The sequence below is a fragment of the Onychostruthus taczanowskii genome, unplaced genomic scaffold (genome assembly GCF_017590055.1).
Source record: "Onychostruthus taczanowskii isolate IOZ18803 unplaced genomic scaffold, ASM1759005v1 scaffold82, whole genome shotgun sequence".
Classification (NCBI taxonomy): domain Eukaryota; kingdom Metazoa; phylum Chordata; class Aves; order Passeriformes; family Passeridae; genus Onychostruthus; species Onychostruthus taczanowskii.
The window spans coordinates 4563650-4577786 of NW_024506112.1; the positions used below are offsets into that span (position 1 = coordinate 4563650).

At 41.5% G+C, this 14137-nt stretch overlaps 1 protein-coding gene across 1 annotated transcript; it reads left to right on the forward strand.

The window, feature by feature from the left end:
- The first annotated feature begins 674 nt into the window (after positions 1-674).
- CISD2 (CDGSH iron sulfur domain 2) lies at positions 675-8152 on the forward strand. Its single transcript, XM_041424539.1, has 3 exons — positions 675-832; positions 6581-6792; positions 7793-8152. The coding sequence occupies exons 1-3, from the start codon at positions 730-732 to the stop codon at positions 7880-7882; spliced, it is 405 nt and encodes a 134-aa protein (XP_041280473.1). The 5' UTR covers positions 675-729; the 3' UTR covers positions 7883-8152.
- Positions 8153-14137: the final 5985 nt, after the last annotated feature.

Genomic DNA, 14137 nt, shown 5'->3' on the forward strand with positions numbered 1-14137 from the left:
TGCTGAGGGAGGAGAGAGAACTGTGCTTCAGTCAGGATCATGTAAGGAAGGAGATAGGTCTTGTAGGATTGTGCTGCTTCAGCTTTCCTGCTCATGCTTAGTGCTATATGCTACTAGCACTTGATAGATTCACTTCAAAGAGCAAAGCACCTTGAACCAAACCGTATTGTCATGACCAAGGAATGTATAATGTTAGAGTCTCCAGGTCTGGATGGATTGTCTAAACTGACCCAGAATGGCTACATGCTTCTCACTTTTTCATCTGCCTATACAGGGATGATTGTCTGTGCTGAAAAATGTCCAGTCTCCTAGACACAGCAATAAAATAAAGTGAAAACAAACAAACAAAGAAATGTGATAGGTCTTATTCTGTGCAAATTATTGCCAAACACGAGGTGGATGGGCCTCTCCCTGTAATTTTAAACCTATCCTACCTCATTCACATGAAGAAACACTTTCAATCTTTTGACTTCAATATTTATAAGCCCATCAACATGGAATACAACTTGAATGCAGCAGGGTGATGACAGGTAATTACATAAGACCTGTAAAGCATAAGCCACATGTTATTAAATACAGTCCCTCATGTCCCCAGCTTCCCTTCCCTTCCCTTCCCTTCCCTTCCCTTCCCTTCCCTTCCCTTCCCTTCCCGGGCGCGTGCGCGGCTCCACCCCGCGGCGCGTGCGCATCCCGGGCCGGCGCGCGAGGGGACGGCGGCAGCGGCTGGCAATGGTGCTGGAGACTTTGGCCCGCATCGTCAAGGTCCAGCTGCCCGCGTACCTCAAGCGCCTGCCGCTGCCCGAGAGCGTCGGCGGCTTCATCCGCCTCACAGGTAGGCGGGGGGAGCGGGACCCCCTTCCCGCCCCGGCGGCGCGGTCGGTCCTGCCCGGGATCCGGCTCTCATCCCTCGCTCCAGGCATCGCTCGCTGTCTGCCGGCCGCGTCCCAGAGCGGGGAACCCCAAACCCTGAACTGCTGCAGCCGGAGGATGGCCCGACAGGCGTGTAGGGGCCGTGTGGGGCAGGGCAGCTGTCAGGATGAAGGGCAGGGACAGAGTAAAACGTTCGCCTCTGAAATTCCTCTGGGAACCGGCGCCGGTGAGCCAGAGGCCGTGCGCCGAGATGGACTGGGATTTAGCCGGAGGCCTAAAGCACGGCCTCTTCGTCTTCCTCACAGGTCAAAGAGCATCTGTACGAGTTAAACCAGAAAAATCTCTTTCTGGGAACCTGCCACATACATAAAATTAGGGTAGTGTTTAAATTTAGTCGTTTCCGTAAGTATTTCCTGCGTGAGGGGTAGAAACAGCAGTTCATGGATTGTAGCCCTGTGGGAGAGTGGACAGGACAGAAGAGGGAGGAGTGGCGGCTGCTGCGGGCGCTCGGTGCTGAGCCGGGGCTCGGCCGTGACGCGGGCGGCCCCCGGCAGTGTCAAGTGACGGGATCGCTCCGGTGACCAGAAGGAAGGAACGCTCTCCACAGAAAGTAGAAGTAGTTATCAAAGTGCAGAATCAACCGTGTATCTTGCAGCACTAACACCACGACTGTAATAGTGTTGGAAAATGGTTAAATTTAGAACAGGCACAGTTTATTTAAAGCCGGCTTTAAGCACTTCTTTTTTTCCAGCATGTTCATGCTGCTTGTGAACTGCAAGTCTCATTATCTTCCTCAGAAACGAGCAAAATCTCTTTTAAATTAACTGTTCTTCTTCCACAAGTACTGTCTCATGTACAAAAGCTGTTAAAAAGCTGTTTAAAGCTACAAAGTTGGGAGGTAGTGGAGGATAAAACTACAGAACAATGCAACTTCTCCTGTTTCTAGTATTTGGCAGTTTACTAATGAAACCACATATAACCACAACTTGACTTAAAATTTCTTAAGCTTAGTAATATTTCAGTATCCTACTGCTTCACTTGTCTAACCTTGTCTAACAGGATTTTATTTGTGGACTTTATTCTGTAAAGGATTTTATTTGTGCAGTTTTCTGTACTCATAATGCATAGCAGTAATATGATTTATTCTGAAAACCTCTGGAAGGTTTGGTCTGTAGACCAAAATCAGGGCTTGGGGTTTTTCCCTGGTGTGATCAGCGAGGGAGAACTGTTTTGTTGTCACATTGTTTACCCCATTGACTTCAAAGTACTTCCTCAAATTTGGAGAGAGGACAAGAAGCAAATAACTGATTTCTTAAGTGTAAACCAAACATGTGAAACGTCAGTCCCAAAATTACTAAACTGAAAGTAATAAAATACTTTTACTAAAAGTTAAAGAAGGAGCCAAGTCAGAAACTGCTTTTGAGAACTGGTAGGATTTAATGAGCATACCTGAAAAATCCACTGCTTCTAGTTCTTAGTGATTTTTTGGATGGACTCCAAAAACAGGAGACAAAGGTATATTTAAAAATACATATAGAGAGAACATTTTTACATTTTCAAATTTTTTTTCAATAGTAAGCTGGACTAGTATCTGCTGCCGTGCTTATACATCTTCCTCCTAGGGTGAATATGAATGAAAATAGAGGGGAAAAACCAAAACTACAGGTGCTTCAAGTTATGGCACAGGGTAAATGCAACAGAGTGAGACTTTTGAGAAGGATATTGTAGGACACTGCATCCTAGGCACCCACATTAAAAAATGACCATCTCTTAGGGCGTAAAGGTTCTTGAAAGTCATTGCAGCGTCATTGCTCGTTGAAGAGTTTGTGCTCACTTGCATGCAGAGCTGCTGTCCTTCTTAAGTTTCATTAGAGAAAATGATTGCTCGAGCAAGTGCTGCCTCTTCTGTGTTGCTGTGGTCTTTGTCCTGTCCTAAAGTTACAGTTCTCTAAGAGCAGGGGATTCCCAGTCCTGGGGTTATTTTGCAGTGAATTATCATTAGGAAAGACTATCAGAAAATAGAGGAAATTAATGTTCCCTTTTGTGTTTGCTGCTATTACAAATTACAAAGTATATTCTTTGGCAAGTGGCAGATTTTGCTCCTTGTTTGAAAGTGAGAAGTAACATTGGTCTAATAACATTTGAAGTACATTAATTGATTTGCCCTTTGGTGGCATCTATTGAACTTAATGAGGGACCAGCACTATGAAACACTGGGCAACACAGACCTTGTGTGCAAATGCAGGCCAGAATCCAGATTTGGAACAGTGCAGTCTTTTAACTCTTTTATTACTTCTAAACTCTCATTAGCTTGTAGGCAGATGCAATTTCAGTTCCTGTAGTGCATCAGTGGTAGAAAACAACAGAACAAAAGTATATGGAGCATTTTGGGTTTTTTTATAGGATGTTGTATAGTGTGCTGGTTGAAGGTCTGGACATGTGTTGTCTGGTGTGACCTTACAAAACCAGAATGAAAAACTGCTTGTTTGAAGAGAAGGACTTAACTTCCAGTGCATACCTCCTGAAGTAAAAGCAGTGAGGGAGGAAGGAAAGAATGTGTGACCTTGGGTTTGAAAGTGGATATCGAAATTATCACGCTGTGCTGCTCAGAAGCTTCTTTCAGTGTCTTGTCATTGCTTCTTCAGTCTTCCCAAGTTCAGTGAAGTGAACAGTGTTGTCTCATGCCAGCATTGCTTTTTGTCCTGGAAGGTGTCATTAAAATGACAGACATTCACCTCAAAACAGCAAACAACCAAAACCAGGATAGATCTGCTTATTGCTTCTGAAGAGAACGTAATTAGTAAGTACTTCAAATTTGCATGAAGAATGTCATCAGTTTAGAGAATATACAAGCACAGTTCCAGTATTCCTTTTGACTGGTAGTTAATAACTTGTTAAAATTTTGATTTGCAGTTGAGCTGTTACTGTAAGAAGCTGCTTTTGGGTCTGCATAGGGTTATTTCCACAAAAAGTGCTGAAACATAAGTCAAAGATACCAAAGGAGTAGTTGATGGAAGACAAGCAGGGAATACCTGTTTTGATTTAATTCTCAGTGGCTGGTCTGTACCTTTGTTCATAGTGTATGTGTTTCTTTTGGTTTTGGATGTGTTACTGTTGGACTAAAAATTAAGACCGCCTCTCCTTGAAAATATCCATTGCCTCAGCTTCTTAGAATTCTCTGGTTTCTGATATTTTCCAGGATTTATCTTTGGGATTAGTCTCTATCTAACACAAGTCTGAAGACTGACCTGTTCCATACACTACTCTTCATTTCTGTCTCCAAAATCTGCCTCTCCCCATGCAGCAGAACTGATAAAGAATCTCCAGAATCAGTGTAATGGCTGAATTCTGAATTGTCAGCTGTGAAAATAAAGTCTTGTGAATTGCCCTGCACCTGCTTCTGAAAGGTATGCACGGCTTCAAAACCAGAGCAGTCTACACTTGTAGGAAGGCATTGCATTAGTGTGGATGAAGGGTTTTTCCCATCCCTGCTCATCCAGCCTAAAGATCTCTGACAGTGTCTTGTATCTCATGCCTTAGAACATGATCACATTGATTTTTCAGTTTAAACACAGGAGCTTCATGCAGTCTTTTGGCAATAACAAGCCAGTTTATGATTAGTGTACACATGAATGTAACTGGGGGCTTTCCAGAGACTCCCAGATTAGCAGTAAGCACAGAATTTACTGGCTAGTGGGGACAAAACTATTTATCAGCAGTTATCTTGGTACAAATATTAAATAATAACCATCCTAAATAACAGCCTTGTACATCCTATTCATGTTTATTTCTAATTTCCTTTCTCAGAGGTTGCAGCTATCATGCTCCTCTTTCACTTGTGTGAACCCAGCTGGCTGTGAGCCATTCATAGACATGAGCACTGCTCTGATTTTAATGCTGTATCAGAGTGTGAGATGTGTCCTTTTTGTGTGTCAGTCTTAGCCCAGTTATATTCACCACACACTTGACAGATGCCCTTGTCCTGGTGTGCCTCTTGGAAAGTCTGTTCTGTCTTGCAGTTCAGAGGAGTAGCTTTGTAGAGATCCACATTTTTGCCAACAGGTTAAATACAAAGTTTGGAAGTTTTTTTCAGTGACCAAATATTTTTCCTCTCTTTTGAAATACATTCCAAGTCAGTCTTTCAGATATGGTCAGAAAGTGTATTTGGATTCCTGATGGAATTTATGGAGTGTTCTGGAAAAGTAATGACAGAAAAGGCAAACAGGCAGTGCTGTCCAGGAAACGCAGGATTCTGTGTAGCTGAAAACATTTAAGTATCTCAGTGTTAATTATTATTTGGGACTTGCAGCTCGTTGGAGGAACTAAGGAAAGAGCTCCAGAGATTAATGCATTGCAGTGAGTGTTAGTGAAAGTGGTGGATTGTGATTTGTGGGGACTGCTGCAGGTGCAGTTGGGGGATGACTGCTGAGACTTCTGTCAGTGCCTTTAGCATTTATGCAGCTGTGATGCATTGCCAGACAAATGCACTAAATGTGGCTGTCACATCAAAGGCAACAAAGAAGAAAAAATTAATCCCACAAATGATTTTCCTGATGTGGTCTGGTTCCAGAAAATTCAAATTCTGAAGAAAAATCCACTGGATTCTAACTGGAGAAGTATTAGCATAAACACGTGTTTTACTAGTACAAATAAAATCAAGCTATACAGAATAATGTATTTTTTCAGGACTACAGCCCACCTGGCAGCCTTAGCCTGCTCTCATGTGTTTTCTTTCTTGTATATCTTAATTTCAAAAAACAGATTGTAGAACAAAATCTTGCTATGTTCTAATCATAAATAATTTAGAAGAGTAAGTAGATTAGTGTCTTGTCTTAAAAACTGCTTGTGCAGATATTTGTGTTCCAGCTTCTTATACTTTTTTCTTTCTCTTCTAAAACATTTTTTAACTCTCTAAATGAGTGTTTAGATTTAATATATTCTCCAGAAATTTAGAAAAATGCTTTCAAGCTTTTGTGCACCATGGTTTTAAATTGCACTGGAGTATTGTCACAGCATGTTTTGCTGGAAAAGTGGATCCACCTTATATATTTTATATATGAATATAAAGAAAATACGTATAAAGAAAATAGAAATATAATATATACATAAATGCCAATTATTGATGCATTTCTTAAGGAGTCCAGTAAGTCTTCTCTTACCAGCATGCCTAGAAGATTAATAATGATGTAGCAGGGCAGCCAGATCTGCAGTGGATACTTTTTTTTACCTGTACTTGAAAGAAGTTCTTTACCTTGGTAAAAAGCAATTTTCTGTGACTTGACCTACTGATCTTGGGTTTCATGCTTTCTCTGTGTTGTAGAAACTGGTTGTAGATCCCTGAGCAAACACAGGTCTGAAAAATAAAACCAAAGAGATTGGTGAAGGTTTTGCCAGTACTTTAGGGTTGCCCATTTCAATAAATCTTCTATATGTTTTATATTCTTCCATTGAATCATCTTCTAGAGTGATAAAATTCAGTTTCAGATTAAATTCTAGGAGTCAGATTTCTACTTTGGCTGGAGTAAATCCTAGAACTTAATCTATGTCTTCCTTTTTTTTTTCCTTGAGACTCACCAGTGGAATCTTGTTTGCCCTGAGGGCCCTGCTGCCTGAGCAGCCCCGTTTCATACCCTCAGCCATGTGCAAGTAGCTGATGCTGCACATGCTGGAGCGGTGCCAAAAGCCAGCCTGAATCCCACCTTACCTCTAGTTTCAGAATGGCTGCGGTTACTGCCTTTCCTGGGCGTGCTGGCCTTGCTCGGTTACCTCGCTGTGCGTCCCTTCCTCCCCAAGAAGAAACAGCAGAAGGATAGCTTGATTAACCTCAAGATCCAGAAGGAAAATCCCAAAGTAGTGAATGAGATCAACATTGAAGATCTGTGCCTCACTAAAGCTTACTGCAGGTGTTGGCGTTCGAAGACGGTAAGACATTGTGCTACTGCAGGATTAGGGAGTGAAACTTGTGTGTTTTATCAGTGCTTTGGTGGTGGATTGCCCTGTCTTGAGCTGTTGTCTTTGTCTGGAATTAGAACATGCTCCTCTACCTTGTGGAATGGCACAAACCCATCTACATGAAGAAAGCAACTAGAAACTTGAAACACAGTAGGGTTTCTCTAGAAATGCTTAGAGAGTGACCACATGTGAGTAAGAATAAAACCAAGCAAACGTGTTTTACTATTTGGAAATACATTGCAACTAATTAAGAGATAACTACTCTTATTTTTCAAAAAACAATGCTTAGAAAGTTGTTCATACTAGAATGAAAATAAGGCTGGGCCTGTGTTGGTGATTCCCATCTGGTCCACAGCAGTGAGATGACTGGATGGGATATTCTATATCCCCCACATCAACTAGATGTAAATAAGTGTATTTCATCTTGCCTCAATTTTCATTTCCTGATTCAATTTTCAGTGTCCTGACTACAGTCTGATTTTGTTTTCCCTGCACCAAATGCTTTCCTTTTTTAATAAAAAGAAAAAAGTCTGCCCTGAACTGGAGAAGCTTACTCAGCTATTCTCACTTCGGACTAATCACTTCAGCCAAGTATTTCAGCTTCTCTTAAAAAAGTACTTTCTGGTTGCAAATGACTAAATCTATTAAGAGCACTCTTAATAGTTGCACAGTGAATCTATTTGTAGCTGTGATGGCTGTTTTGTTTGCTGTTCTTGCATGGAAAAGGCTTTGTCCCTGACTTTGTGGCTAAGAACAGCTATTTTAGGATCTCACAAACTTAGTTACCCATTAACTGTGTTTGTTGTCCTGTGTCTGATAGGAACAGGGAGTTTGACGTTGAACCAGGACATCACAGGAGGAACTAGTAACATGAACAGAGCACTCAGGGTGTAGGAAGAAACACAGAGATCACCATGCCACTGCTGTACAGAATTATGCTAATTCCTTGTGTTTGTTTTTTTTTTTCCAGTTCCCTGTCTGTGATGGCTCCCACAACAAGCACAATGAATTAACAGGAGATAATGTAGGTCCACTAATACTGAAGAAGAAAGAAGTATAGCAGATGCTTAATCTAGGTTGTAACTGATAAAAAGTCTTTTATACTGTTGTAGTTGCAAGGAGCAGCGTTTTGTTATGTGATTGGTATGATTTAGTTTGATGATTGCTGTAGATTTCTTTTTGGAATAAACTGCATTTAGACAGTGATGAATTTGTCACTGTTTTGGTACCTTATTCTGAGAAGAATTTTGCCTGCTTTGTAAAACTGTAAAGTACCTATCTCTGTAAATAAGTCGTTTATTTCAATAATAAATTGACTTTCTACAAGTAAGCCTTTTTTGTATAAACATGCAGTTATAAAACTGTCACTATTTCAAGTGCAATTTTCTGTTGAGTTTGTTCTGCTGAGAAGTCATGTTTTACTTTGCTTTTCAGCAACAAATTGAAATGTACTTAAGTGGGGGAGAAAAAGATACCAGCTTTCTCCTTTGTGAATGTATCTTCAGGCAGCAGATCAGTGTTAAGTCATGCAGTCTGAAGGTCTGGCCTGCCTGGTGCCTGAGTGGGCAGTTTGTTGGTCTTAAACAAAGCAGCCCAGCTCAGACAAACCCCACACTGCTGGAAAGCTTCACACAGCATCCCAGCTGGAATGCTGGCAGTTCCAGGCCACGTATAAACCAAACTGTTGAGGAGATCACCCACCACCACCCTGTATTTTGGGCCCTGTGTTGATGGTAAGGAAACACAGATTTGCCTCCTGCTAGTTCTCTTGCACCACAGTCACTACTTTTTGTAATGGGAATTTTCAAGGGATGAATGGGTTAAGAGACAGAACTGAGGATGCAGAGCTGAGCTGTTCTCTTGGCTTGTTACCCATTCAGAATTATTATGTAGGCAAGTCAGAACGTTGCTGTGCTGAGGTTTAAGTTCAGATGCAGATAATTACTACTTGCCTAACTGCTAGATTTCTAATTAATTATTCTGAAGTGCTTAATTCTCCCATGAAATAGTGTAACCATCAGTTTAAAAATAAAAATTTGATCCATGCTACAGTTTTAGACAATGGTACCATGACAGATCTCACCCATTCCTTAACAGCATTTCATTTGACCCATTGTTAGGTGGGAAGCCCCAGAGCTGTTGCTAAAGCTGATCACCCCAGTGCTGAAACAGAAAGCTGTTCTCACACGTAAGGGCTCCTGCAGCAGCAGCAGAGTTAAGGTAGATCATTCCTCCTCCATTTGTGACAGTTGTAGTTCTAGGTTCCAAAACCTCTTGCCTTGCAGCAAAAGGTGGCAGATCAGGATAGGACTGTGTGTTACATGCCTGCTTTTACAAAGTGTGTAACAGAACCACGGCGTAATGTTTATTGTTTAAATGCTTCATGGTGGTCTTACCTCAATACATTTATGGTTTGCTCATCCATTAGGATATAAACATGTTTAACAGAGAAAAATATATAAAGGTAAGTGTCTTACACTGTTTTCACTTACAGATGTATATAGAATACCAATCCCCAATTCTTGGGTTTGGTGAAGAAATTACTGTGAAATGTAAAGCCCTGTCTTTGACTTTTTTTTTTCAGGGTTTAAAAACCACAGTCTACTGTAGCAGACTTAGACACAGGCCTTTATGTGCTTCCAGCTTTTATCAGGATACTTCTATATTCACACAGTTTGGTTTCCTCTGAAATCACAACCAAACCTGTTAAATTAAGAGAAACCTTATTCAAGTGAGTAATACAGCAAAATGGTTTTGTTTCTCCCAAAAAACTTGAAGAGAAGAACAGTGTAAGGTTTAACCTCTTCATTCCATCTTTAACACAGCTTAAGTAATTATTTTTTTTCTTCCTACTTGCTCTTAGATGAGATAGTTTAACAGCAATATACAAACATGGCTATAGGATAAACAGGGACAGTTTTTTTGTTTGTGCTTATATCTGTAAGGGCATGGAACAAAGTTGTAGTGTTGCAAGAGCAAGTCAGAGTTCTTTTGTAGAAAGGACATTTTAGTAATCTCCACAAGATAATACAATGAGAATCACAACCAAGATAAATAATCATTTCCTTGGATTTCAAAATCTGTCAAGGTAATACTGTCTCATGTCCACAGAACTTCCTATAGAAAATCTGAAAGAATTTACTGAACTGTTCTATCTAAAGTCTACTGAGATAGCTAAAGTGCCTGTGCAGCTCTGTATCTCACCAGCAACTGACAAGCTGAACCAATTACCTGACTTTTCTAATCTAATTGGGAAGCTCCATACACAGGAATAAATTTGCTGTAAAGACCAGAACTGAGGTCATAGGACCAGGTCTTCAGTCTTGGTGGAAAATCTGGGGAAATTGAAATCAGCATTTTGTGACACCTATTTACTCTACAAGAACAGCAATGTTTTCCTTTCTTTTCATAATTAATTTGAACATGGTTATAATAGAATACAAATAAACTTGTAAAGCAGGTTTAGAGAAAGGTGCTTGATTTGGGGCAACTACTAGACAAAGTAAATATAATTGAAGTGCAATTGACCAAAAATCTGATCTCTTGCACTCTTATTTAAAAAGCAAGATACAGAAACTGTCATCCATTTTGTTGCTCTATTACACCATGACACTTTTCACAGTTAATTTTAGACTTCAGTTTAAATTGCATAAAAAGCTCGGTTTGGCTGAAAAAGAGAGAGTAAGCAGTGATTATAATCACATCATCATCACATCCCCTGGCTTGTTTGACTCCCTGCTTGCAGATAGACAATTTCTGTCTTTTCCCATATGCTGCCTGCTGTAACTGCCAGATGCTGGCTGCTGGGAACACTTTCTGCTGGCAGACCTTTCTGCTGCAGAGGTTCTTGTGAACCTCCTGGAACAGCACGCTCAGACTTCCCCCACACTATGCCTGTGATTATGTCTGCATGACAGCGGGACTCTGCTTATCAGTTACTGCACATTGTGCTCTTTATTTCCTGCAAAGAAGTGAATACCATGGCATAATGATTTAATTGGTTTGAATTTATGCATTATTCAGTAATGATTTTCAAGGCATTTTGTTAAAAGGAAGGTGGTCTTTAATGTCACTCTTCACCCGTACTCTGATAAAAACTGAAATCTAATCTCTCAAAGTTAGTTGCCATTCAAAAGCAGCTGAAACTGTCATGATACTTCATAAAAAACCCTAGTGTCTTAAGTTCTTAGTCCTGATACATCATTTAACGAAAAGATGCAAGTGTTTTCTTTCTTTCTGGAAGATAAGGAGAGGGAACATTATAAAGCATTAAAGCTTTTAATTTTAGAACTGCAGGTCTATGTAATAGCTTCAACCTGATACTTTCTGAAGATTTAATGAAAGCTGGGAGAAAGGGGTCTCATGAGAAATACTGACATAAAATAGCAGAAAGGGAAAGAAAAATCTATTCAATCTCAGATTAACAAAAAAGATGACAAGTTTTCATTGGTGTAGCTTATTCAGGCACTCAGAATTGTGGAAGTGATATATAACAAAGTGCACTGAGGTTAAAGGAACAGGTAAACCCCATTTATGACATGCTGTTTTGCTGGGGAGGCAGTATTGGAGGCTATCACAAACAAGAGCTCTTCATCAGAGGTTTGCTTTCGTACTTAAGGTTGTGTCCAAATTTAAAGGGCTGTAATCCTTGAAACATCACACTTCTGTTATTGAACACATTCCAAATTTGGCATAGTGACCCCTGTGGGAAGATTATACTTTTTATAAAGCTCTACAAAAAAGTGAACACCTGCAAGTTTTACTCAAGTAGAACTATTTTATAGACAGTTACTGATGAACTGAACACTATTTCCTCACCTTGTCAGTTAGCTTTACCAACATTACAATTTTCAATTACTTAACCTCCTATTAAAACTACATGCACTTCACAAAATCATAGAATCAGTGAGGTTGGAAAAGCCCTCTGAGATCACTGAATCCAACCTATGACCACCATGTCAACCAGACCATGACTCTCAGTGCCATGTCCAGTCTTCACTTAAACACTTCCAGGGAAGATGATTCCACTATCTTCCTGGGCAGTCCATTCCACTGTTTAACAACCCCTTCTGTGAAGAAATTCCTCCCAATGTCCAACTTAAAACTCCTCTGGTAAAGCTTATGACTCTGTCCTCTCATCCCGTCACTGGCTGTGTGTGAGAAGAGGCCAATCCCCACCTGGCTACACCCTCCTGCCAGGGCGTTGCAGAGCAGTGAGGTGCCCCCCGAGCTGAACACCCCCAGCTCCCTCAGCCACTCCTCACAGGACTTGTGCTCCAGACCCTTCCCCAGCTCCGCTGCCCTTCTCTGGACACGCTCCAGCACCTCAATGTCCTCCCTGTAGTGAGGGGCCCAGAACTGGACACAGCTCTCGAGGTGTGGCCTCACCAGTGCCCAGTACAGGGGACAATCACTGCTCCTGCTGGCCACACCACTGCTGATCCAGGCCAGGATGCCCTTGGCCTTCTTGGCCCCCTGGGCTCGCCCTGGCTCATGTTCAGCTGCTGTCACCAGCACCCCCAGGTCCTTTTCCACCGGGCAGCTTCCCCAGTCACTCTGCTCCTGCCTGTAGCACTGCCTGGGGCTGCTGTGACCTAAGGCAGGACTCAGCACTTGGCCCTGTTGAACCTCATTCTGTTGGTCTCAGCCCATTGATCCAGCCAGCCCAGATCCCCTGCAGAGACTTCCTGCTCTCCAGCAGATCAACACTGCCACCCAGCTTTGTGTTGTCCATGAATTTACTGGCAGCGCACTTAATCCCCTTATCCAGATCATCAGTCAAGATACTGAACAGGACTGGGCCAGGAGGACACTAGGAGTGCACCTGAAGTAGGCAGGACAGGCACAGAAGGCCAGGTATGTCACAATAATGACCAACCACAGCACTCTTAACCGTTGCTCCAGCATCAAACCCATCATGTACAGTTTGAAAGCATCTTCCTTTCGGGTCAGAAGACAAACTTGAACTGAACTAAAGACGGTACATTCCCAAGGAAGCAGAAAGAACAGCAGTGTGCACAGTTAGAGAAATATAATGTACCCGACAACTGTTAACAGAAAACTTACCAAAGAATTTCCTGATATTTTTACCATTGTGCCGGAACTGCAGGCTATGAAATTTAAGTATTTCCTCAGGAAGCTTTCTTTTTGCTTAGAGAGTAAGGCTTATACAAAGGCATACATGTACAGCTACATATACAGCTCATTTGTATGGCATATGACTCTCTGGAAATAGTACAGTGTCAACATTAGAAGAATTTAAGTAGTTAAAAGTGTTTTTGTACATATTTTGTTTTGAATATTAAAAATGTAAAATCTAAAATACAGATGATTCATTCTTACTAATGCCAAAATCTAGACACTATCAAATGTATTCTACACAGTATCCTGTAAAATGAGTTCAGTGAACTGTAGAGTAGAAATCTGCAGGAGTGTTGTCCACCTCAGTTACAGGCACAATCTAATAGCCTTTCAAAAAAAATAACAAAGTAACTTCCTGTTTCTGATGGATGCTGTACTGACCGTGTGCCTCAGAATGGAGTTACCAACAACTTACTTGGAGCCAGACAGATTTGCTGGTATCTGTCAAGTGATACCAAACCTAAAAGGCAAGCGCAGGATTTTGATCAACAGAGGTTACTCCTGGCTATAGAACAGCTTCTCTCTCTTGACATCCTGTGGTGTGAAGGCTGAGGTACACAGGTGAAGAAGCAGCCATCCCAATCCCATACAACCCTCCCCCAGTCCTTACAGCCATCCCACAGCCCTCATCTCATTTTCAGGCTCCGTCGGTTTTTCTGCTGGCACCGACATCTTTATTACCAGTCGATGACGGCCCCAACTGTCTCTTTGAGCATGTAAGTACCACTTGCTGTACGACCACAGCTGACAGTCCTTGAAGGCACAAAGGAGTGCTTCAGCTGTGAGGGAGAACAGCAATAGGGAAAGGCAAGTTTTGGAACACAAATGAAGAAAGAGAGGGAATCACTGATCAATCACCCATCATCAACCAGCTGATGGCAGGACTTGTTCACTATGTGTCAGCAACCTCTAACTTTGAAGTTGCTTTCTTTGAGTTGTATAACTTGTCATCTCATAGCCCAGTTTCAACCATCAAGAAGTTATTCACATTAGTCTCCATTTTTTTTCTGCTTAAATTCTACCTCGTGACTCCATGCCTTAACAGTTCTGACCCTCTCCTTGGCCTCACCACCCACACATTTCAAGTAACTCTTGACTGCTAACTTCTCAGTGACTCACTGCCAGGTCATCTTATTCACTTTATGTTCAGCTATTTCATCTCAAGGCACCATCA

Coding starts and splice junctions, on each gene's coding strand:
- CISD2 (XM_041424539.1), top strand. CDS start 730: ATGGTGCTGGAGACTTTGGCCCGCATCGTCAAGGTCCAGCTGCCCGCG. Junction 833..6,580: donor CGGCTTCATCCGCCTCACAG/GTAGGCGGGGGG, acceptor CCTTACCTCTAG/TTTCAGAATGGCTGCGGTTA. Junction 6,793..7,792: donor GGTGTTGGCGTTCGAAGACG/GTAAGACATTGT, acceptor TTTTTTTTCCAG/TTCCCTGTCTGTGATGGCTC.